This window comes from Rhincodon typus, chromosome 19, assembly GCF_021869965.1.
Source record: "Rhincodon typus isolate 14 chromosome 19, sRhiTyp1.1, whole genome shotgun sequence".
Lineage (NCBI taxonomy): Eukaryota > Metazoa > Chordata > Chondrichthyes > Orectolobiformes > Rhincodontidae > Rhincodon > Rhincodon typus.
In genome coordinates, this window is record NC_063350.1 from 20,806,617 (window position 1) to 20,832,605 (window position 25,989).

A 25,989-nucleotide genomic window follows, 5' to 3' on the forward strand; every position below is an offset into this window, starting at 1 on the left:
TTTTGTTCGTGTTTCAATTGTAGTGTTTAAATAAATTTTGCTTTACGTAAAGCCAAATGGTTTGATCAGTTGCATCACACCTGGAACATCCATTTCATATCAGCAATTAAAATAAGAAAAAGTTAGGGTCTAGGCTACTTTCTTAAAATATTTTGAGGGGGTCAGGCCTGGTCTATAATACTTTTAAATGCATAGTTATGTTAATAGGTTTCAAGTTAATTAGTTACCTGATTCTAATTAAAGGAATATTCCATTCTGGTTCCATAAAGATGATAATGAAACTGATATTTGCAGATATTTTATCTGCCTGAAAGCCTATCAATGTAAATCATTTGTTATTTTGTTTCTTTAAAGGAGACAACCATTCTTATTAGTTATTAAACATCTTGGCAGTAAATTATTGGTGAAGTGTTATAGTAGATAATGTGGAGAACCATTTATATGGTACATAAGTCACATAAGTTCCTAATGCTTCTGTCTGATATCTAAGATTGTCACGTAGCAAAATTTTTATGTGAGGGACACAGGAGAATTCTTTATAGCCTGCATTAAATCAAAACCCTGTGAACAGCTTGATATTATTTCCTGTTTAGTACATGGCTACGAGGTTATTATTTATGTCATTTTTAATAATGTTCTCATGGGGTGTGGGCGTGCCTAACTGCTTGGAGAAAGTAGCGGTGGGATGCCTTCTTGAGTTGCTGCAATCCATCACAGTAGGTATACCCACACTGCTGTCAGGAAGATAGATCTGGGCTTTGATTACATGATACTGCAGGATCAAAACTGTAGTTCCAAATCAGCATTGTGTGTAGCTTGAGAGAAAATTAGTGGTGATGATACACTCATGCATCTCCTTCCCTTATCCTTCTAGATGGTAGAGATTGTGGGTTTCAAATGTGCTTTTGAAGGAATCTTGATTAGTTGCTGCAGTGCAGAATGTACGTAGAATGTGTATACATTGCTGCCACTGTGCACCAATGGTTGAGGGAATAACATTTAAGATGTCAATGGACGACCGATTAAGTGACTGCTGTGTCAAGAATGGTGATGAAGGATTATATATATTATTGTTTGGGAACTTGGGTTCTAAGATGGAGAAATGATGATTTAATTTTGATCTTTATTTTGATATTGTGTGTATTAAAGAGGGAAGTCTGTATATTTTGTTTAATTTTAAGTTTGTTCTGTGAATGGTGTTGGAGGTCTGGGTTCTCAAGTTTGTTGATATGTGTATTTTTAATGAAAGTTTGCAGCTTTGAAATAGACCTTGATGTGAACAGTTCAGTATATTTGAAACAAGGGTAGAAGAGAAAATAAACGGCTGTTGTTAGCATATCACATGGAGATAGAAAGACAGAACTATTCAGAAGGATAGAGTGTGTGCATGTTTGATCAGAATGGAAACATGCTGCACATTTAGCAGTTTCCAGAATGTCAAGGCTGGGGAAAAAGTTCTGATTTAGTCCCATTTGCTAGCATTTGGCCCATATCTCTCTAAACCCTTCCTATTCATATACTCTTCCAGATGCCTTTTTAAATGTTTTAATTGTACTCTCCTCCACCACTTTCTCAAGCATCTCGTTCCATAAATGCACCACGCTCTGCATGAAAAAGTTACCCCTCAGCTCCTTTTTAAATCTTTCCCCTCTCACCTTAAACCTATGCCCTCCAGTTTTGACCTCCCCCACCCTAGGAAAAATACCTTGGCTATTCACCCTATCCATGCCCCTCATAATTTTATAAAACCTCTATAAGGTTACCCCTCAGCCTCTGATGCTCCAGGGAAGAAAGCCCCAGCCTATTCAGCCTCTTCCTATAACTTAAACCCTCTAGTCCTGGCAATATCCTTGTAAATCTTTTCTGCACCCTCTCAAGTTTAATAACATTCTTTCTATAGAAGGGCACCCAGAACTGTTGCAGTATTCTAAAATTAGCCTCACCAATGTACTGTACAACTGCAACATGACATTCCGACTCCTAAACTCAATGTTGTGACTAATGAAGGCAAGCATACCGAACACCTTCTTCACCACCATGTCTAGCTGCGACTCCACTTTCAAGGAGCTATGTACTGCACCCTTGTGTCTCTTTGTTTGGCAAAGGACCCTACCATTAAGTGTATAAGTCCTGCCCTGCTTTACCTTATCAAAATGCAACATCTCACATTTATCTAATTTAAACTCCATCTGCCGATTCTTGGCCCATTGGTCCACATGATTGAGGTCCTGTTGTACTCTGAGATAATCTTCTTCACTGTCCATTACACTGCCTATTTTGGTGTCATCTGCAAACTTCCTAACCATACCTCCTATATTCACATGCAAATCATTTATATTAGTGATGAAAAGCAGTGGATGTAGCACCAATCCTTGTGGCACATAGCTGGCCACAGGCTTCCAGTCTGAAAAGCAACCCTCTATCACCGCCCTTGGTCTCCTACCTTCAAGCAAATTTTGTATCCAGTTTGCTAGCTCTCTCGGGATCCCAAGTGATCTAACCTTACTGATTGGTCTACCATGTGGAACCTTGTCGAACGCTTTGCTGAAATCCATATAGACAATGTTTCCTGCTCTACCTTCATCAATTTTCTTTGGCGCCTCTTCAAAAAACTCAAGTCAAGTTAGTGAGACATAATTTCCCATGCACATCTTTCCGAATGCATGTAAATCCTGTCCCTTAGAATTCCCTCCAACAACTTACTCATCACTGACATAAGGCTCACTGGTCTATAGTTCCCTGGCTTTTCCTCACAGACTTTCTTAAATAATGGTATTACATTAGCTAACCTCCAGTCTTCCAGCACCTCACCTGTGGCTGTCGATGGTACAAATATCTCAGCAAGAGGCCCAACAATCTCTTTTTTAGCTTTCCACAACATTCTGGGAAGCAACCAATCAGGTCACAGGGATTTATCTACTTTTATGCATTTTAAGACCTTCAGCCCATCCTCGTCTGTAATACGAACTTCAAGCCAGCTTTCATGTCCTTCTCCACAGTAAATACTGAAGCGAAATATTCATTTAGTATCTCGCCCATCTCCTGGGGTTTTACACATTCACAGCCACGTTGATCTTTAAGGGGCCATAATCTGTCTCTAATTACTGTTCTGCTCTTAATGGACACTTGAACCTCTCCCGTTTTTAACTCCCGAGTCTCACGTGCGTCCCACGAACCTGCTCTCTGACTGAAATAGATGGAAGGAGACAACTAAGCCATGCAGAGCTACAGCTAGTCACTTACACCGAAGTAATTTGCTACGGTTGCTTTGTAAAAGTAACTTTGAGGTTCAGGTGACATCATCAAAACAGAATTCGCGTACATTTAAGGAGGCCGCTGATTAGTCAGATTTATGTTATGCTGTCTAACAAAAGGCAGATGGAAATGCAACATTAAGTCTATTTTAACAGAGCCTTGTTCAGTTCTTGATGGGTGGCATGAGTCAAAATCTGCATTGTGGTTTCAAGGAATTATGGGTTAACAAAGGAGGATTTAATGGAGAAGACCACTGATGTGTGGATGTTTCAAGATTTACATTTTCCATTTGAATATATTGCACCTACTGCCTTTTATAAAAATGCCTCAGATTCTGCAATAACTGAACTTCTCAGCTAACTTGGCTCAGGATGGAAAATAAATACTAGCAATGTCCACATCAGATGAATGAATTTAAAAAAAATCTTAATTTACTAAGACATATTAGAACATTTTTTTCTTTAACCTTACATACAGTACAACATTTGTCACAGGATATATACATGCTGTTTTTATATCCTTTAAAAGCAACGTATCAGGAAAAAAGTACCTGGAACATTGTCTTCCTGTAATACTGTATGTGATTGGTTGAGGTTTTTCTCTTTATTGCCTACTACGACAACAGTGACACAATAATCTAACACTCAATCACACATTTTTATCATTGTTTAAATGCATTGTAAAGATAAAATACAAAAGGCAAAATAATTAAATCTAACAGGAGCAACATTCTGTTCTGGTATTTCTGAAATATTCTGATACTTTTCTAGACAGAAAAGTGTCATTGAATATGTGCCCCTACATTTAAACTCTTGCTCTTAATGGGTTCTGTTACATTCATTTTAGTGATGGTTCACATGTCCACAGGTTTTTTTTATCCTAAATCTTTTAGAACTGGCCTTCCCAAGTCCCGTTCAATCTGCAAGCAAGATATAATCTACCCTCCCTTTTCTGTCAATGGATTGTGGACTTCTAGTGAGAAATGGAAGAAATACTGCAGCAGCTTGCTGATAAGATTACTCTGAGTTCTTCTTTCATCCAAGGTTCCTACCTGTAGTTTCCAACAATGATTTACTGGAATAGGAACTCAGCATGAAGGGCACCGCCTCATTCATGATACTCTAAATCATTGTACAGCTGCAACATCTCAGTGGACTATTTTAGTTTTTGCAAACATTCATTTCATTCCAATGTTTCCATAAACCAGCTGCTGAAAATATCTCAGGAAGAAAATATCAATCCAAACTTGGAAACCCTTCAAACACCACCGTTCTGAAAAAGGATCACTGGACTTGAAACGTTAACGCTGCTTTCTCTCCACTGTTCGGCCTGCTGAGTTTCTCCAACCTTTTCTGTTTTTGTTTCAACCTTCTGACCCCCATTTGTTTATCACACATTCAGATTTTTATATTTTAACATGTGAATAAGAAAAATGCCAGTTAAAGATTGCATGACCATACATTTAAATTGCCTTTAAATGTGAGATTGTATGCCAGTTGTTGTAGAAAATGATGGTAGTACAGTGTGAAATCGAAACACAAAGGTTAATTTTTGATCTTAATTCACACTCGGATAGAAATGTATCAAAAACTTTAAGGATTTTTAACATAATTTAGTTGTTACAGAGAATGCTTGAGGCTGAACAGAAACCAAAGAAACTCCTCAGCTTCACACTCCAGGAGCACCAGTGTTTGTTCATATAACACGTATATCCACTTACCCAATGTCCATTTTATCAACACTAATCCTCCAAACACTGGCAATCACCTTTTGATTGTCCATTCCTTCTTGCTTACCTTCCTTGGAGTTCTGGGTTTCTAGTTGAATTTCTGATTTGGGCTACCTGAAAAGCATGAAGTTCTGGGAGCTTCCAGCACAGTGCAAGATCAGCACTGGAAGCTAAATCACATCCACCTTCTACAGCAGTAATTGCTGTATTCTGGAGTATGAAGATCAAAGGCACTTTGGCTGTGGAGAGTAGGTAAGTGTGTTAGGCATGGGGTAGGGTGGCCAGTTGGTAGGTAAGGGGGACAGGACAGATGGATGAGAGATAAGGCTTGCAGCTGCTTGAGTGACTGGGTAGTATGGTAGCTAGTTCAGGAGACACTGGCAGATGAGGGGATAGTGTTGTAGGTGACTGAAGAATTAGGGTGGAAGATAGGGGTTGATGCATTAGGTTGTAGGTAGGTGAGTGAGGGAGCTAGGCTGAGCCATTTGTGAGGTGTAATCATTGTGGTGTTGGGTTGGTCAGGGGTGGGAGAGGGAGTGGATTAGAAGGCTCAGGTTTGGTGGGAGCTGCCTTTTCAGTGGCAGTGTCGGGTTGGAGGAGGGTGTTGTGTTGACAGGGGTGTTGGGTTGGTATGATTTGATTTATTAGTCACGTGTACTGAGTTACAGTGAAAGGTATTGTCTTGTGCACTATCCAGACAAATCATACCATCGTAAGTACATCAGGGTAATAGAACAGAGTATAGAACATTTATTATAGCCTCAGAGTAGGTGCAGAGAAAGATGGACTCTCTAATGTATACAAGGTCTGTTCAAAAGTCTAATAACAGCAGGAAAGAACCTGTTCTTGAATCTGTTAATACGTCTTTTCAAACTTTTGTATCTTCATTCTGATGGAAGAGGGTGGGAGGGATCTTAAATTATGTTGACTGCTTTCCTGAGGCAGCAGGAAGTGCAAATGGAGTCAACGGAAGGAAGGCTGGTTTGTGTGATGGACTGGACTGTGTTCGTAACTCTCTGTAATTTCTTTTGGTCTTGGGCAGAGCAGCTGCCATACCAAGCTCTGACACATCCAAATAGGATGCTTTCTATGGTGCATTGATAAAAATTGGTAAGAGTCATTGCGGATTTGCTGAATTTCCTTAGCCTTTTGAGGAAGTAGAGGCATTGGTGTGCTTTCTTAATTCTAGCATCAATGTGGATGGACCAGGACAAATTGTTGGTGATATTTTGTGTTGGTGGGATGTTAGATCAGCGTGCGTCAGATGGGGGGTCCGCTTTTTTAAGGATGGGTGTCAAATTGGAGGGGTGTCAGGTTGTGGTGGTATCAGGTTGAGGGAGGTGCAGTTAGCAAACTTTGAGAGGTGTTAGATTGGGGGCATATTGGATTGGAATGTGTTGGGTCATCGCGCACCAGTTTGGAAGGGTTTGGCTATGTCAGGGTGGATGTTGAGTTTGGGTGGGTCAGGTTGAAGTGTGGGTTGGATTGGGGGAGGTGTGGTCAGGGTACTAGGTTGTGGACAGTTTTGGTTTGGGGGTGTGGTTGGGTAAGGTTGTGTTTGGATGTTATCAGGTTAATTGGGTGGAGGAGCCAGTTGAATAGTTATCCAGGAATTAGAGCAGGTTTTGAGTCTCTACCTTTTCTTGGGTAGCTAACTATTCAGATAAGTGAATTGGAACCCTCTGACTTCTGCAATTTTAGTTCAGAATTGTAGACTTTTGTGGAGGGCTCCAGATGCAGAGTAATTGACTGTTGGAAGTTTAAATTTCCCAGGAAAATCCCAGGTAGCTGCAATTTCCAAGTAACCTTGTAGCACATTTCCCAGGGTATATTTCAGGAATGGCTATCTTCTGATTGAAAATTCTGGGCCATTAACAAGTCAGTAATTAAAAATTGAGAAGTCAATTCTGCTGGTGAATATCACATATACAAGCAATTTACCAGAAATGTGTTTTAATTAATATCTATATTTTTCCTACATCTTTTTCTCTCACAGTGAAACAGACTGGTATATCTTATATGAATGAGCTGCCACATATAGAAAGTGCCTGCTGCTGTGTGAACTGTGGTCACTCTTACACAGTGAACGAAATCAGAAGCAATAGAAGGTTCTGCAGTGAGCTTTGCTTGCGGCAATTTAAAGAGAAGTAAGATGGTTACATATAGATACATTCTTTATACAGTAGATCTTTTCATTTTTGATATTGGCTAACTTCAATTTTTCAACATAATGATAGGGCATATTTGATGGATCAAGTAAATTGCCAGATAATTGACAATCTCAGTGTCATTGATTCTAGCGGGTCATATGACATCTCCCAATTTAAAGTGCAATTCAATATGGATAATAGCCCTGATCCAATCTGAAGTTGTAGGTCAGTGTATTTAGACATATCTAAGTGTAGTGCAAACAAAAGGACCTGAATCCCTGACCTAATCTGCACAAAGATGCAGCGCAGTGCATTGAGACCTTAAACTATTTCAATTACCCAGCCTTGTGTTATAACCCCATAGTAAAAGATGTCACTCAAACTGAAATCTCGACTCTCAATGGACTAGCTCACAGAATATCACAGAAACTAATAATGGAAAGGTTGAAAATTTGAGGCACATTGTAACATTTAAAATACAACCTAAATTCCTTTGGAACATTTCAATAATTTTATATCCTGGCACAGAAAAGTATATACTCCATTGTGAATTGATTTCACAAACTGAGAGCACAGAATGACGTGAAATATTTTCCAGCAGGCTGCTGGTAATTGAAAAACAAATCAAACAGCTGTGTGGATGCTCTCATCAAATGAATGCTATCTGTAATCATGACAACTTTGATTATTTCAGCACTTAGGCTTTAAGTGTTAAGGAGAAATTCACAAAGCTGAACATAATCTTCGTGGATGAATGGGATTTGAGAGTAAATATAATTCCAGTTCTTAAATTTCTGAGACATGGTTTGGTCATTAAACTTGAATTGTTCTCGTGGAATAAGACAAAATGAGCGGAAAATAAAATGTTAGTGGCACTCTTGCCCATCAGATGGTTGGAGGTTGGGGAGGGAATTCAAACTCTAAACAGAAACCTAGAACGCACAATCTAGATTCGGGCAGCATGGTGGCACAGTGGTTAGCACTGCTGCCTCACAGTGCCAGGGACCCAGGTTCAATGCCAGCCTCGGGCAACTGTCTGTGTGGAGTTTGCACATTCTCCCCGTGTCTGCGTGGGTTTCCTCCGGGTTCTCCAGTTTCCTCCCACAGTCCAAAGATGTGCAGGTTAGGTGGATTGGCCATGCTAAATTGCCTGTAGCGTTCAGGGAGGTGTAGATTAGGTGGGTTATAGGGGGATGGATCTGGGTGGGATGCTCCGAGGTTCGCTGTGGACTTATTGGGCTAAAGGGCCTGTTTCCACAGTGTAGGGATTCTCTGATTCTATGATTGTCATTCCAAGGTAATATTGAATTGTCATTAAACTAAGCTGCTTCTTTCTTTTGAGGAAGATGTTAAAAATCCCAAGGACTGTTCAAGAAATAATAGAGGCTTTTCTTTCAACATGGTGAAAACTGACTAAATAATCAATCAATTTGTTGTTTGTTGGATCTTTGTGGAAAGTAGCTGTAGTCTTTGGCATTAAACAAAGTCAATATACTGCATACAGAGTGAATCATTGTATGTGAGAAGATTTAAGGTGTGATAAGGTTTTAATGAGTTTAAACTGAGAAGTCTTTTCTCCCCCAGAGACTAGCGCGTACATGAAATAGATTTCTACCTAAAATTATATTGATCAATATCTGGTGAGATATGAACAGGTATGCGTGGCGTTCTAGGAACTTTTTAATAAGTTTAGTTATAAAATTGCCAATTTAACAATCTCAGTTAGGTTAAATTTAACAATTTAACAATCTCAGTTAACAATATCTCCTAATCCTCTGTATATGTTTTTATAACAACAACAAAAATATGCAATTTTGCTTTGATTAATTAACAGGTCACTCAGAATGGGGAGTGCAGCAATCAAGAGAAGTGCTGGAGCAATACTTAAACGGGTTAAAAAGAGAAAAAGGAAAGTGTGCCTAAGCCCTAGTTCAGACTCAGATGAAGAATATGATTATGAGTTGACTGAGCCAGAGCAGGTGGTAGGTATGCTTCACCCAATATTTAACTGATACAATTTGATTATGCATAAAATCATGACAATTTTTAAGTATTTCTGGATACCTTCAAGAACATGCAGAAATTGCTGTTGTGCCACAATGAGAACATTGCTAATTGAAATAAATCTGTGAAATTCTAAGCATATTGCATGTAGCTGATCTATGGAGGTGGCCTCTTTATGTTGGTTTTCATAAATACTTCTGTATATTTTCTCTTATATTTAGTATAAACATGGCCCATGCGCACTGCACATTTTTTTTCTGAAGATATATTTTGAACTCTGAACAAAGAGCTTCGCTGGCCAGAATGACATTTTGATAGCACTGCAGGCTTTTGAATCCATTAATTTTAATGGATGGAAAATCCTGTAGGACGTTCTGATCTCCACACTTCAATTCATGACATATGCACATAAACATGAAACACTGTACTGACAGCATAAATTCTTAAAGTTTATCCCATGATGCACCTAACTGTAAGGTTGTTTGCTGTTAGGCATATCATTCAAATCTGCTTTTCTGGTTTTTGTTCAGGTGCTGACAAGCATCTCCAGGAGACCTTTGGTACCCTCTGCAATTTCATATGTCAGCAACCTTGTGTTATATGTTAGCTGGCTCTGATTGAGAAAACTAACAATGATCATTTACATATCTTCATGAGTTATTACATGTAGAAGATAAAAAATACATTTGCATGTCATATAGAGAAATTTAATTTCTGAGAAAATTTCTGTTAATAAATTAAAAGTGATATTCATTCCTATTTCAAAACGTTAGTAATAATCTACATTAATTTGGTCCACTGAATTGCCATGCCACAGAGCAAGTGAACACCAGAATGCCAACACATTGTGTAGAGACAACCACAAGTTCAAAACTAATTTGCAATTTATAATGCACCAGGTGGAATGTCATTGAGATTATCCATTGGGATGAAGGAAAATTGGAAGTAAGAGTCAGAATTCAGTTGAAACCTTAAACAGAAACAGAAAGTGGTAGAGAAACTCAGCAGGTCTGGCAGCATTTGTAGAGAGAAAACCAGAGTTAACATTTCAATCTAGCGACCTTTTGTCAGATCAGAGCTGAAAATAGTTGGCACTGGGTGATGAGTTGGGAATGGGTAGTATTCATGTTGATGATGAGGGGTGGGGTACGAGAAAGAGAGAGAGAGAAAATGGTACATGGATATTGTGCCCGGAGAGAGAAAGAGATAGGCAAGCAGGGATAGTTGATAATAAGCTGAGAAAGACATAATTGCTGGGTATGGTGCTAACAAGAAATGTAAATGATTGAAAAGGGGTTGGCTGTGCTGTGAGCAACCCATACAAAACAGGATCTAGGAGTGTGGGAGGAGGATAAGGAACATAAAGGAGGGTGTTTATGTTCTGAAATGTGAATGCAATGTTTGCCTGAAGGCTGTAAGGTACCTAGTTAGAAAGATGAGCTGTTGTTCCTCCAGCTTGTTTTGAGCCTCACTGTAGCATTGCAGCAGACCCAAGTCAGATATATTGGCATCTACCCTCCACCTAAGCTTCCACTTGCCTGACAGTTCAACACCCCACTGTTTTTCCATGGCAACATTTCAGATTTCTGGCATCCACAGTTTTGTTTTTATTTTAGTCGGTTAAAACCTCCCTATTCTTAGGAAATCGAAACAGGTGCAAGCCACTTAGCCCTTCAAGCCTGTTCCATTATTCAGTGAGATCATGGTTGATTTGCACAATAACTTCATTTCCTGTCTTTGCTCCACATCCTTCATAGCTTTGGCTAACAAAAATCTACTTACTTCGGTTTTAAATTAGTCATTAATTTAGCTTCAATTCTTGCATGTGGGAGAGTTCCAAACTTGTACCACACTTTGCATTCAGAAGGGTTTCCCTCATTTTTTTTACTGCCTCCAGTCCTAGATTCCCCAACTAGCAGAAGTAATTTCTCGCATTCCATCCTATTTGTTCCTTAGTAATCAGCCATCATGATAATCAGCGATGACTCGTGCATCTATTCAAATGGCTCATATGCCAGGTGAGATGAGTGAAGAGACAGTCAGTTGTCAGTGGATATATCTTAGGACTGTGGTCTATTCATATCATTCACTGAAGGCTCTAACCCTTATAGTGTGTAACATGAAAATAATTTAGAAATAAATCAATAAAAACCACGTGTAGATTAGCTGTAGAAATTTTGTTAAAGAGGAGCACGAATATGTAAAATATGTGGCCAGAGATATATCATAAAATGAGAATTGAACTTTATATACGAAGTCAAATTTTTTTGTCCATGATTCCTTGCACAGTTTATCAGAATTCTGTTCCACAGAGCTTATCTTTAGTATTATTTCACATTTAAAGACCTACATCAATGTAAAAGGATATCTGCATTCTGATCTTCAAACTGAAATATTTACCAAATATGACAAAACCTAAATCTGATTTTTCTTTGAATGCCACAACAGGATGAGAAAAAAGAAGATTTAAAAAATATCAGGGAGCACTTCATGGATGACAACATTCACACGGAATTTAGGCAAAGTCAACTGAATGAATCCAGTTATACAGTCACTGGACAGAGTATGTTCTGAGTTTCAATGATTTGTGTCCTTTTGAAACAAATTAATCCAGTTTAAGAAAAATGCAAAATTATTTGTTTTGTATTGAGTTTTTATATTTTTGCAAGTTGTTATTCCTTGTTTAACTGAATTGATGCTACTAAAGTCTATTAAAGCCCTCATTATCAAATTGAAGTAATTCTGGAATAAATTTCAGACAATAATTCAATTTTCATAACCAAGTGGACCACAAAACCCTCAGCTACCTTCTCAACAGCATTTACAAGTGAAACTGTATGTAAGATTTAGTATGGGAACGTAAAGTGTGACAACAACATGGATTTCTAATCTACATGGAGGCAGTGGCATATGGTAATGTCACTGGACTAGTCATCCACACCTCCAAACTAATGTTTTGAGGATTGGGTTTGAGTCCCACCTTGACAGTTCTTCCTTTAAGTTTTCTTTTTGGACTCATGAGTTCCAATAAGCCCCATGGGTTTCTGCTTGCAGTTTCCAATTTGGCTTTCGCTTTTCTCCTTTGCACTCAGTATTTTCCGTTCTGATCTGAGTGTCAGACTTTGGGACATTCCCAGCTATCCATTTTTCACCCTAGCTATTTGCTTTCCTTTCACTCTCCCATTTTCTAACCCTTTCAAATCAGTTTTGTGGATCAACTCTTAATCATTAGCCATTATTGTTGCCTGTCTAGCAGTTGCAGTTCTCAACATGGGTTCTTATTCGGAAAGTAGTGAGTTTTTCCTAAATTCCTCTAAGAGAAAATTTCACTAAGAGCTTTGTATATGGTTTCAGCATCTAGTCCTTGTATCCAACTGTCAAAATTACTTTGTTTAACCTTTTCATGTTCAATGTAGGCTTGCCCAGACTGTTTCCTTAAATTTGGCACTTTGCCTATGTGTCTCAGACAATAACTTATGCGCAGCCAGTATCATTTTCACAGCATCAAAATCCAGAGAAACTTCATCTGACAGTGAAACACAGAACCTGGCATTTTGCTTCAGCTTTTATTAACTATTACCGCATCCCAAATCCTGGTCTCTGTTTAAAAAAATCTGGCCACGAATCTCCAAACCCTCCTACAACTCATTGGGGTTGCGGACTGGAAAATAAGCCTTGTTACTCCCAGAGTCATCACAAGAGTTAAAAATATTAACATGGAGGGCTGGCAAAAAGGGGTTATTTTACTCCAACAGTAACATGAAGTGTTGAACATACACAGCATGTCTGGTGGTGTCTGTGCAGAGAATGACAGAGGTTAGTGACCTTTCATAAAAACTAATGAAGATTGTGGACCTGACATGTTAATTCATTCCCAGCATTCATATTTCAGATTTTCAGCATCTGCATTACCCTTTGAGTGTAAGCTTGACCTTGGCATTTGTAAACATGGTTAGTTTTAGTTTAAAATGAAAGCAGATTTATCACACAATGCAAAGTGTAATTTTTCTGTTAACAAGTCGTGCTAGTATGGATAGAAATAGCACAATCTTGTATGCAAATTGGTTGGTGCTAAGTTACTGGAGGTTATTTCCATTTTTAAACATGAAAGTGAAGCCAAGAATCATGTGCCAATAGAGTATGTCCCAGTCAGTTCCAGGTATTCTTATTTGTACATGGGATTGTTGTTTGCAAGTTTCAGGTCTTTGAATGTCCAAATAACAGTATATTGTCGGAGCCGATTGCATAGTATGAATGACTAAGACGTGTAATTGTCTGATACAGCAGTGGTTGTAAAGTATGTCACACTGAAACCTGAGCATTCAATGGACTTTATAAATAAAAGCATAAAGTACAAAAACCAAGAGGTTTTACTAAGCCTGTATAAAACAGTTCAATCCCATTGTTACCATGATTCCCAATGCTGGACTAGTGAAGGATGTTGGAGGGAGGGTTTGACGAGGGGTGTGGATTTATCAACAACAGAAAGAGGAGAAGTACCAAAGCCCTTGATTTCTCTCCCTGGTCCTGTGGCGTATACGGAAGGAAGCAGACATCTTTTCAAGGGATATCATTTGTCCCCAAGAATTCATCCATGAGATGTGATGGTGAAATAGAGAACTGTGGAACCTTTGACTGTTGGATGAGGAAAGAGCCATGGCAGCTGCCAGGGAATTGAATGCAGACACAATTATAACAGTTGGAGATCAGCTGAAAATTGAGGGAGTGAAGGCCCTTCCAGTTAATAAATGCCTTTGGTTGCACATTTGGAGCCTTGATGGCCACATGGGTGCAATCAATAATGCATTGCATTTGGGGTGGTCCAGCAACGGAAGCAAACCTACTTGGTCAGAACAAAATATAAATGTATCAAGCTGAAGTATAAGCCTTTTGAGCCATCAGAAGACTAGGTGAGTTGGGGTGAACTGCCTCCCCCTCTTTCAACTCCCTGAGTTGACCTCAGTAAAGTTTTGTGTCCTTTTTAACCACGAGACTATACTTCTCACAAATTAAAAGATGATTAATTAATTTCCACTGTAGTATTAAGGAGCCAATTAAAAAGTTACCTGGAGTGGAAGCAAAAAAAAAATCATCTTCCAGGCTGACTTTTACCCATTCCATTGTATGCCCAACTGTTTTTCTCGCTCTTTGGGCACCATCTCCACCTATTGTTTATTCCTTCCCCCCTTCCCTACACCCTACCTTCAGCATAAATACTAACCTTTTCTCGCTACAATCAAGTCTGAAGAAGGGTCATTGGATCTGAAACATTAACTCTGCTTTCTCTCCATTCATGCTGCCAGACTTGCTGAGTTTTTCCAGCAATTTTTGCTTTTGTTCTTGAAATACAAGCTTGTTTGTGTATTTCTATGTCTAAGTTCATTGTATCCAAGCTTGCAACTGCACCTTGATGTTCACATGTTCTCATCAAGTGTAAGAGAAAAGATAGATGAAGATTCTTGTTTTCAAACCATGCCTGCATGAACTCAATTGTTTCTTTGCCTTTGGATGAAATGTTAATTTCAGCTCAGCTGCCTGTTGTCAAATCCACATTGAAACTTGACCATGTGTGATCAAAGGATGCGTGTAAATTGGTGTTTTTGGTTCTTTTTTAAAACCACTTCACTACATGAAAGTCCAAGGTTTCACATTGGATGATGGAATTTGAAAATCACTAGTCTATGTCTTACATCATCATGACAACTTTTATAAATGCCCCATATAGTAATATTTTCAATCTTCACTGAGAAGTCAGATTGGTGCCAATGGAAGAGTCATATTTTTAAATTGAGAAAATTGGAGGGCAAGTCACACTTGTGCATCATTGTTGTTTATATGTCTAAGTGATTTTTTTTATATCCAGTCATTGTCACATGGACATTTACAGCACAGTAGGAGACTACCTGGCCCATTGTGTCTGCGTTGATCAACAAAAATGAAACGGCATTAACGCAGATTCCCAGCTCTTGGTCAATAGCTCTGGAGGCTATAGCAATGCATGTGAATATCTAAATACTGCTTCAAGGGTGACTCAACCACCCTTTCAGGAAGTGAGTTCCAAACTCCCACCACCTGGACCATCCTTATCCTTTTCCACAACTATCCTAAATCTAAAAGGTTATGGTCACTATGGCCAAAATGTTCATCTGCAGATACTTCTTCCACCTTCTCTGGCTCATTTCCCAATATTGGCTGCAGATTTGCCTGTCCCTTGTTGGGCTTTCCATGTGCTGGCTAAAATAGTTTTCCCAGATGCAGTTTAAGAATTTTGATCCCTCCCTAAAATTATCCCAGGTAATATTCAGATAATTAAGATCCCCTACTATTTTTGCATCGTTATTTTTACACATATCTGAAATGTGATTACATATTTTGTCCTCTGCCTTTCCTTCACTGTTTGGGGATCTGTGGTACACACCCAACAGCATGTTTGCCTCTTATGCTTTTAACATTTAGCCTCATTTGATAATCCTTCCAAGATATCATCTCTCCTCATTGCCATAATTGGTTTCTTGATTAATATTGGGACCCCCAACCCCCTCCCCACCAACCACTCCTCGTCGATCACCCTCCCTATGTCGTCTGAATGTTCTATAACCAGGAACATTCAATCGTTAATCCTGCCCATCTTTCAGCCAAATCTTGGTCATGGGTGTACAACATAATAGCTATTTGTGCCATTAGCTCATCTGTCTTATTCTTCAGGCTCCTTGCATTAAAATATATTCCAATTAGCTTAAACTCATTTCTTTCTTATCTATCCCATGTTTACCCTGTCTTCCAGACTCAGTTACTCATGTTTCAGCTTCTAATTCCATCTCAGGTTCTCTCCTGTCTGGACTACTTATCTGGGTTTTATCTCCTTGCAATCTAGTTTAAATCCACCCCAACAGAATTAGCAACCTCATCATGGGGATGTTGGACCCCTTCCTGTTCAGATCTAACTATCCAACTTGTACATATCTCACTTCCTCCAGGAATGGTCACAATTCCTCAGGAATCTGAAGCCATTTCTCCTGCACTGTCTCTCCACCCATGCATTCAGCTGTTCTAGCCTTTTATTGCTAAACTCACCACTGCATGGCATTGAGAATAGTCTGGAGATTACGACCTTTTTGAAGTCCTGCTGTTCAGTTTCTTGCCTAACTCCCTAATGTCTGCTTGCAGGACCTGGTTTCTGTTTCTTCTGATGTCATTGGTTCCAATATGGACCGTGACCTCTGGCTGTTAACTTTCCCCCTTCAGAATACTCTGCAGCCATCTTGTGATGTCCTTGACCTTGACACTAGGGAGGCAACATGCTATCCTGGAGCCAGATCTATAGCCATATAAATGTCTGTCTATTCCCCTCACTAACAAAACCCCTACCACTATTGGTCTTCCATATTTCCCCCCATATTATAAGGCTGAAAGTACTTAACAGATTCATTACGGTCTGATCAAAATTAACACAAGAAGACACAGGCACATCAATATGAAGAAAATTTTTGAACTTAATCTACTTAACGTATTTTAAAGCCGTACACAAAATAATGAGTGAAACCATTAGCTTAAGATACATAATATAACACACACAGACACACACATATATATAAATACATACATGTGTATAAAAATCAAGTGAGTTTCGTACTGCCTTGTTTCCATTGGTGGCACATAATTACCTCCCAGTCAAAACAGGCTGTTTTTGCATTATGCCTGTTTTTCATGTGCTTTTCCGCTTTCCTTCAATTGCTCATTGCCATGGGCAAATATACCCTTAAAGATTAATGCTTAATGGTCTGGTTTGAAGATATCATTTTCCAGCGCACTACTATACCTCTTCCCCTCACCAATAGCTGGACCACCCATAGCACCATGGGGTTTAGTACTGACTGGCCTCCACAGAAGAGCTGTCATTCTTACTGTTTTTCAAAGCTAAAAAGTGAGTTGTGAGAAAAGTGCACACAGGGGATTCCATCTCTACCTGCGTGGTCCCTTTTGTCCGGTGGACTGCAATTCCCCCTTTGCCTGCACTTCCTTAGGCTGTGGAATGATCACATTAGTGAAACATGTATCCATGAGCTCCTCAGTCTCATGAATGAACTGTGGTGTCCCCAGCTATTGCTCAAACTCCAAGACTGGAGCTTAAATTGCTTCGGCTGGAGGCACATCCTGTCAGTCCTGAACACAAGGTCATTCAGACAGCCAGGAATGCCAAGGATTTCATACGTAGTGCAGATTGTGGAAATCATAGCTTTCAAGACATACCTTAACTAAATCAGATATGGACCCTTGTTTTTATTTTACCCATACTTCTAATTAAGTATAAACTAGAACCCCTTAACTCTGTCAGGTGAAGAAATTTAGTTTTGAGTTCTAAATTATTAATTATCTAGGTAAAGTTCTTAAGCTGCATTTACAGTCTTAACTTAAATCAATATCCAGTCATGAGACAAGAGAGAAGTGCTCACCAATTACCTACCTGTTGTCTTATGCCATGACACTTTGATTTTGTTTCTGTGACTTCTCAGCTTTCATTACTCTTTTTAACCTCACTACCACAACTCCAAGTCCTGCACAGCTCTATTACCAGTTTGATTGGTCCTGGGACCTCTCCAATCTCACTGCTCCTTTTATCCTCAGTGCCATCACTTATGGGTGCCACACAGATCTGCTGTTGCTCTGTCTGTTTCTGGCACCCCTTGATTTTCACTGAAGCTTTTTAACCTCACTGTTGCTACATCCGAATCCCACACATATCCATGGCTGGTCTTTCTGCTTCAGTGATTTTTGCAGCATAATGTCTTTCAGCTTCTTGGATCTCTTCACAGCCAAGTATAAGTATATTCACTGCTTTATTGGAATACACAGTAGGTAATTTGGTCTCAGCAAAGTTCCACAAAGAGCAATGAAATGAATTATGGGTTTATTAGTTTTGTGATATTAGTTAGCTACTAATATTGGCAGTATAAAGGATCTTTGAATAAATTTGATTAGTTTCTAATAAAACTCCAGCCCTATCTACGTCATGTGAAATTGATAAATGTACTCATTTTGTAGCTGTTTTCAGAGCTAGGTAAGATACTTTTGGATCTGAGTGTAAGAAAGTTAATTCACAAGCAGAACTTAAATTCGCATCAGGACGAACATTTCCATTCGAAACAGGTATTACACAGAACCAGCCAAATTAAACTGTATGTTTAGATCTATTTTGAATTCCAAACAATAAACCTTTCTACATTTTAGAAACAAAGTGAGGACCATTTAATCTTTTGTATATTTTCTTCTAGCTGCCTCTGTAATTGAAAAGAACAAAATTTGGTCTTGGGCTTTATATTTGGAAGAAGAAAAGGCTATTGCTGCCCCTGTCAAGCTCTTTCGTGAGGTAATAACAATTCACATTTGCTTTTTTATTGTTATTGGCCTCAGTATTGTCTGACATAAGACATTTATTCAATATGACTCAATATCTGTATAGTTCAGACCTACTCATCCTTTTTCTAAGCACATTTACCATTATGACCTGCCCATCAGAAGAACTCCTCCAAAATTACAATATATTAGATGGCAGAATGTTGGTGGTTGTTATTTTGTATTTTTTCCTTATCTTTCATTTCCTGACTTTATCCGGAGCATTGCCAAAACAATAAAGGGCCCTACATGTTTGCGTCACCGTATGGTGCAATACATGGTGAATAAATTATAATGACTTCTATGCTTTCTGAAGGTTAATTATTAAGAAACCATTCACTTTTGTTGGTGTAAAGATGGAGATAGGGTTTGGGTTTTATCTAAATTATGGGCCATAGGAGATCCAGTTACATATTGGGAATGGTGTCGTTCCAGCATGTTCCAGTAGCACATCGCTGTTAATTCAGGTACTGCTTTTGCATCTGACTTGTGAGTTTCCCAAACAATGAAAATGAATGGGCACAATGATGCCTCATAACAAGCTGTCACAGCTCTGCCTGGATAAAACTTAAAACATGACAGAACAGTGTTTCCAATGAGCTGCATAGGCCTACACTGTGCACAATTCGGAAGGTACTGTGCTGGGATAAATATTGCACATGCACAAAATCCTTAAATGTGACTGTGCACTGACTGAACTGGTCTCACAAAATAACTTCGTTTAAAGTGAGCAATGTTTTACGGATGTGTTGATGGAGCCAAAACTGAGACCACTTCAACCAGGCCCCTCTAGAGATGATATGGGTGTAAGGGCTTACTGGAAGACCATAAGATAGAAGAGCAAAATTAGGTCATTCGACTCATCAGATCTGCTCTGCCATTTGATCGTGGCTGATTCTGTCCCTTACTAATGGGAGGAGGATGCCTGCCATAGCAAACAAAACGGCATGTTTTGAAATCGCTGAGGAGTTCACCAGCAGGAGTGTGGTGCCACATTCTTGAGTTCAGTGACAAAAGCGGTTTAATGACCCAAATAGACCAGAAAAGTTGAATGGCATGACACGTTTAGAATATCCTAAAGTGCATCTGACATTGAACCGCTCTACTCTTCTTTTCCAGAGTCTCCTCCTGCACATTTCTCAATGTACCATCACATCTTGCAGGTGCACCCATTCCTTTCCATTCAGACATCTTCGCAAATCCCCAACTTACCATACACCACTGATACTCTCTTGCCTTAATGCAATGTCACAACCATCCCTGCACGATGACATCCATGAATGCTGTCCATCAATTCTCTGGACACAGTTAATTTATCAAACTCTAGTGTCTCTTTTCCTCCTTGCAAGAGAAGAAAATGCAAAATGCAAGAGGGAGGAAACTGGGGCAGGTCCTCCAGTCAAACACATTCTGAGAGATGCTGAAGAGCATCTGGGGAAAAGCCAAGTCTTGGCCTATGGAGATGGATAAGGCGATTTCTCCCACCTGCCTGCTGACGGAATTAAATTTCTCTGCTCTGGAGTACTTAGGAGCAAAGTATAATTGATATTTGGAATTTTCTGGTTTGGATAGAACCATTAGCATGCCCAACCTCAAGTGGGTGGGTCAATGGGATATAAATATGTACCTGAGACATAACACTGTGACAAAACATTTTAAGACACTAATTCAAAATGTTTTATTTATCAAAATAATGTATCTTCCATGTTTCCAAACTATTATGTTGTACTGAAACAATGTTAACGATATTGAGGGAACTGGTGATTCCAGATAACCCATTTTCAATAGGCTGATACTGGGAAAACAAGATAAGAATTATACACTAAACCTCCAATATTTAAAAAAAACTGAGAATAATTTCAGTTCTCAGAAGCCTTGGTAATTTACTATTGGTGCAAAAGCCGTTACAACTCCTCCCTGATTGACCAACTCGTTTTCCTTTCATATTCTTATCACTGTCTCTCCTGCAGTCTTCTCACTGCAACAACCAAAGCTTGTTACTTTCAACTTCAGTTGATGCAGGGCCATTAGAATAACTTTGTGGGGCTTCACATTCACTATTTGCATGATTTCTTACAGTGCTGTGAGTGACACGTCTGTGACTTGTGTGAGCCAAAAAAATCTCTGGACAATTTGTATTTCTGGACTTCTGATTTCTGGATGTCACGGTGTATCACACAGCTGTGTGACATACAACACGCAGTCATGTTGACTTAATGTAATAGCCGCTAAAAGATGATTGAGTGCACAGTGATAACATCTTACCTTCTTGATAGTTCTAATTCATGTTTGCCATCTCAATGAGACTGCTGGGTCAGTTCATTGAGTTGTCATATGGTATTTCATAAATTACAAATGAGCAAGAGTGAATGTTGAAATCCTGTCTCAATAAAAGTATGGTTTTGAGATGGAGGATCAGATCTGATCATGTTGAAGGATGGAGCAGGCTCGATGGGATATAGATCTCCCTTGCGAGGTCAGCATTTACTTGACTGTCTTGTTTCAACTTACAAAAAAGCATAATAACAATGACCAACAGTCCCTACATCTGCAGAAAACTATCAGAGACAAAGGAAACATGTTAAAACACTTTAGATAAAGAAGGGGCTGAAGACTCTGTTCTGTTTTGATGGCATCTTGATAGTCTTGACACTAGGAGATTGAAACTCTTTTGTTAATATCAATTACCCGCAAAGTGTGCCATTTATGTTATATGATCAACTTTACCAGGGAAGACAGGATATTATAAGAATGCAGAAAGGCAGTAATGTCAAGAATGCCTGAAGAATGGAATAACATCCTCTCTCTGTCAATAGTTTGTTTTAGCTCGGATCCTAACTCTGTTACAAGTTGGAATATGTCACAGAGATGGTTAATGTTAAAATAAAAGGAATTTCAAATGTCATAGCACCATCTCTCAGAAAATAATTGATTGTAATCCAAAAGAGACTGACTCCAGATGAGCAACCGCCTTGCCTGCAGTTTCAGTGGCACCTCAAGACCAACATTGGAACATGTATTACTCATTGCTTGTGGTCTCTAACTTTTAAATTCCACCTCCTTGTTCTGTTTGATTTTGTGTGTGTGTGTGTGTGTGTGTGTGTGTGTGTCTGTGTGTGTCAGTCTCAAAATTCAGGATGGATTTTACCATATTGCTACTGAATTTACTGAATAAGTTTTTAAATAATAAAAATAACCATTTTACTTGCTGTTTGACCTGGCTGGTTTTATTCTCCTTAGCTTTACACATGTTCAAGTACATAATGTATTGAAGAGTAACACAACTTTCAAAATATTCAAAAATGTGTACCAATCTGAGGAGTAAAACAAAAGGAATACATTCACTCATCCAGGCTTGGTTGTAACATATTCAGCAGACTCCTAACTTGTGCTTTATAAGTGGTAAATGCTGCTTTATGTCAGTGTATAATCTATTTAAAACCACAGAGGTTTACAGAATAGCACTATTATTTTTATGATAGCTCTTTATTTAAGTGATCAAAATCTAACTGAAATATATTTGAGTGTAAAAGTAGTGGGGTCTGTTATTGAAGCTGGATATGAGTAGTGAAATAAACTGTGGTCAAGGTTATATATTGTAATTATTTTATAATGTGACTACAATTATCTTCTTTTGAACAGTATCAGTCCTTCCCACTGAATAAAAATGGTTTCAGAGCAGGAATGAAGTTAGAAGGTATTGATCCTACACATCCATCAATGTACTTTGTACTCACCGTGTTTGAGGTACTGAAAACATTATTTCATTTTTAATGTACCTATATTTATTTAACTTACAAAACTGAGTAGCTGATGCATTGAAAGAACAGGTTCAGGTTGTAAATAGTGAAGGAAAAAACAACAGAAAAAATGCCAGTTCCTGAAGAAGCATTTCACTTATTAATGGTCTAAAACACGTCACCTTTGAATGTGTTTGCTGCCTTTTGGTTTTATAGTTTCCTGCTTATTGTTTTTTTGATAAGTTAACTCCCTGACAATGATTCATCTGAGAACTGTTGAAATTCAAGCTAAAATTCATTTCAGAATATGATACGTTGGTGCATTTGTATGTATTGTGAGACAAACATGTGACAAGCATGCAGGTAATCAGAATTATTTCATTAATCTTTCAATGTTACATTTATCTGACAAATGCAATGAATGGTTTCATTCAAAACCATTGTTAACTGATAAAGAACAGTAAATGGTGGAAATAGTGCAGGGGATCGTCACAGGAAATTGAAGAATGTATCAGTTGGAATATATAACAGAGGGAAATTCTATGAGACCCTAACTACAGAGAATTGCAGAGGTATTTGCAAATCCTGTAAACTTTCTGATACGTATCTTGGTTGACTTCTTTTTCAACATACAAAATTTATAATCCCTCCATTCCTTGCTCCACGCTATTAACTCTATCTTTACATTGTTTTGCAGCATGCTTACTTTGGTTTTCTGTGCAAGCTCAGTTTTGATGAAGGGTCACTGGACCAGAAACATTAACTCTACTTTCTCTCCACAAATGCTGTCAGACCTGCTGAGTTTTTCCAGCAATATCTTGTTTTTGTTTCTGATTTCCAGCATCTGCAGTTCTTTCAGTGTATTTTTTATTGAAAAGTAACTACCATTTCACCTTTAAAACCCTTTTTGAATCTCAGTTTTTTCAATGAAACTATTGATGAGATGACCTTCGTTTCCTGAATGCCTTGCATCTGTCCCAATATTCTTGATGAGGTAATGAAGAGCGTTGCTGAGGCTAGTGCAGTTGAGCTGATGTACAGAGACTTCCAAAGGCATTTGATAAAGTGACACCTAACAGATTGTCAGAAAAGCTAAAGACCATGGAATAAAAGGAACAGTAGCAGCATGGATGTGTAATTTGCTAAGTGACAGGACATAGAGAGTGGTTGTTGCTTTTCAGACTGGAAGCGGATATACAATGGGATTTCTCAGTGCTCGGTATTAAAACAACTGCTTTTCCTGATATTTATTAGTGAGGCAGTCTTGGGTGTACAGGACATAACTACAAAACTTGTAAACAACAAAAAATCTTGGATTGTGAACTTTGAGGAGTATGACGATACTGTAACTTTTAAAAAGGTTATTTTGTCCTGGGTTTTTTTTTGAAGCGAGGTTGAAAGACAGAGGCACCAAGCAGTCTACCAGAGCCACTAGAGTAAACAATATGTGAGGCCTTTAGGTTTTTTTTTAAGAAGTTGGAACAGTGGAAGCAGCCTGAATGGGTATGGCCAGCTCTCACAGACCAGGCTTTCTTGTTTTGTTCAGCTGTAGCATTAGAAGCTGCTTGGCGTCTCAAAAGAGTTAGAGCTTCAATGAATGACTCCAGCTGCTACTTGCTGTGAAATTTCTCTTGATGTTTTTTCCTCCAGGATTGGAGAACTGCATGTAAGAATCTGTGTCTGAATTTGCCTTTTGCTAAATGTTTGTTTATGGGATATTACTATATTGGAACAGTTAATTAGTAATAGGTACTGTATCTATGATCCAGTTAAGTTTTCCATTGTTGAGTTGTTCCAAATTCCTTTTTCTTTTGATTGTATTTTAACTATAACGTTTAAGTAAATTGGGTTTTGCTTAACGTCAAGTAGTTTGACTAATCACATCGCATCTAGAACAGGTACTTCACACTTACCTTTAAAATAAGAAAAAGTTAGGGTCTAGGCTATCTTAAAATATTTTGAGGGGGTCTGGTCTAGCCCATAACATGGTGAAAAACAAGAGGAGAACATATTCAGGCAAGTAGAATGGGAGAGCATACTGCAGATGGAATTTAATGCAGGGAAGTATGAAGATGTGCATTTTGGTAGAAATAATGAGGAAAAGCAATACTAAGTACAGGATACAATTCTATTAGGAATGCAGGTGCGGGTAAAAATACATGAAGCAGTGAAGTTATTCCAAGTAGCCCCAGGCTTCAACTTCACAAAAAATTCCTGATTCAGGTACAAGACTGTGGAAAAAAAAGTTATGTTTACGTTTGTTTCAGATCAGCCACCAGGGATCGCTGTAGGACATCTGAACCACAAATGGCCCAAACTCATTTCAGTGTTGCAGCACTAGTATTTGTATCATCAGATTTGGACCAGAAAACTTCTTTAATGTGAAATGATTTCTGCCCCTGCCCCTAGATCTGTGCTCTATTTGCATTTGTTTGATTGCACATGATAAGCAAAAGAAGCAAATCATTCCAAAATAAACAAACAACGTTGCTGCATCTTTGTCTCCAGGAGGCAGTGTATTTATAGTTCCATACCATTGCAGTGTGTTCAGAGGTGGGTAGGGGGAGCATTTAATTGAGCAAGAAGCTGCACTGTGGAGACCCTGTCATCTTTCTGTCTTTGCCTTTGCCTGATTAATTCTGAGATAGAATGGCTTGTGGAAGGACTACCCACCAAAATGCCAGTCGTAGTCCACAATGAGGCCATTTATTGCCCATTTAAGGGCATTGCCCCACCTGTATTAGTATTCAACCAGTGGGCTGATGGGTGAGGGGGTCAGGGTGTGTGGGGGTTGGGGTGGGTAGTGAGGGTGGCAGTGGCATTTGGTGTGTGTCTGTCATCCAAACACATTCATTGCCCAGTTGAGGGATCTGGCTTTAGGAAGTGGTGAGGGACCTCCTGACCTTTATTCTGATTCCCAACACTTCCCCAACAACTCCCAATCTGCGCTCATTCTCTTTAGGCCTGGTTCCTTCAGTGATTCTCGGTGGACGGGTTTCTGGCAATGAGCATTGATCCCAGTGGTGTTGATCAATCTTGGACAGTGTCAGTCACTGACTGGTGGCAGCTCCCAGGAGTGGGATTTTTATCCCCAGACTCCTATACCCTGGGTAAAGCCAGTGAAGGGTGTCTGATGGGGCTCTTAAATCTGGCAGGCCTTCCCTGGAGAAGGTGACAGGGTTACTGCTGGTGGTTCTGTAGAAGGTGAACAATGGTCCTTTTGTCAACCTTGAAGTCCACCCAATGAGTCAGAGCCAACTCATTGTGAAATCCTTGTTGCTGTGACATTACTTCAGTTTGCAAACAATGATGGATATTAATTGTTTGAACTCCTGAGTATAATTGGCAATAATAATGTTTGTGTTAGGTTATAAAAGTCTAAGATAAGTTCAACTCAAAACTAGATATGTATGCTGTCTCAAAAAAAACATTATTTTTGTCTTGTCAAACAACATCAACAGAGATGACTTTATTTTCAAGTAGCTGCTGATATGTGGATTGATCCCAGTAACACAACAGAAACAGTTAACTTGCTATAATAGTTAACAACCTGTAACTCGCCAATCAAATATTGAACCTAAACAATCTCAAGCAAGATGAACCATTGGGGCTTTCGCACTTCATGACAAATAATGCTAGCCCAGCAATTTTTAGTTCGAATGTTAATGTTAGAAATTTAGGCTTGTCAATTCTCATCAACATTTTTGGTAAAGGAAAG

At 38.8% G+C, this 25,989-nt stretch overlaps 1 protein-coding gene across 1 annotated transcript in view; it reads left to right on the top strand.

Annotated features, from left to right (window-relative positions):
• The window catches only part of l3mbtl1 (L3MBTL histone methyl-lysine binding protein 1), a 74,900-nt gene that overhangs the window by 13,334 nt on the left and 35,577 nt on the right, over positions 1-25,989 (top strand). Inside the window, exons 5-9 of the mRNA XM_020527221.2 lie at positions 6,981-7,131; positions 8,969-9,116; positions 11,587-11,701; positions 18,411-18,505; positions 22,174-22,278. Coding sequence (XP_020382810.1) covers positions 6,981-7,131; positions 8,969-9,116; positions 11,587-11,701; positions 18,411-18,505; positions 22,174-22,278 — 614 coding nt within the window. The remainder of the gene's footprint in view (positions 1-6,980; positions 7,132-8,968; positions 9,117-11,586; positions 11,702-18,410; positions 18,506-22,173; positions 22,279-25,989) is intronic.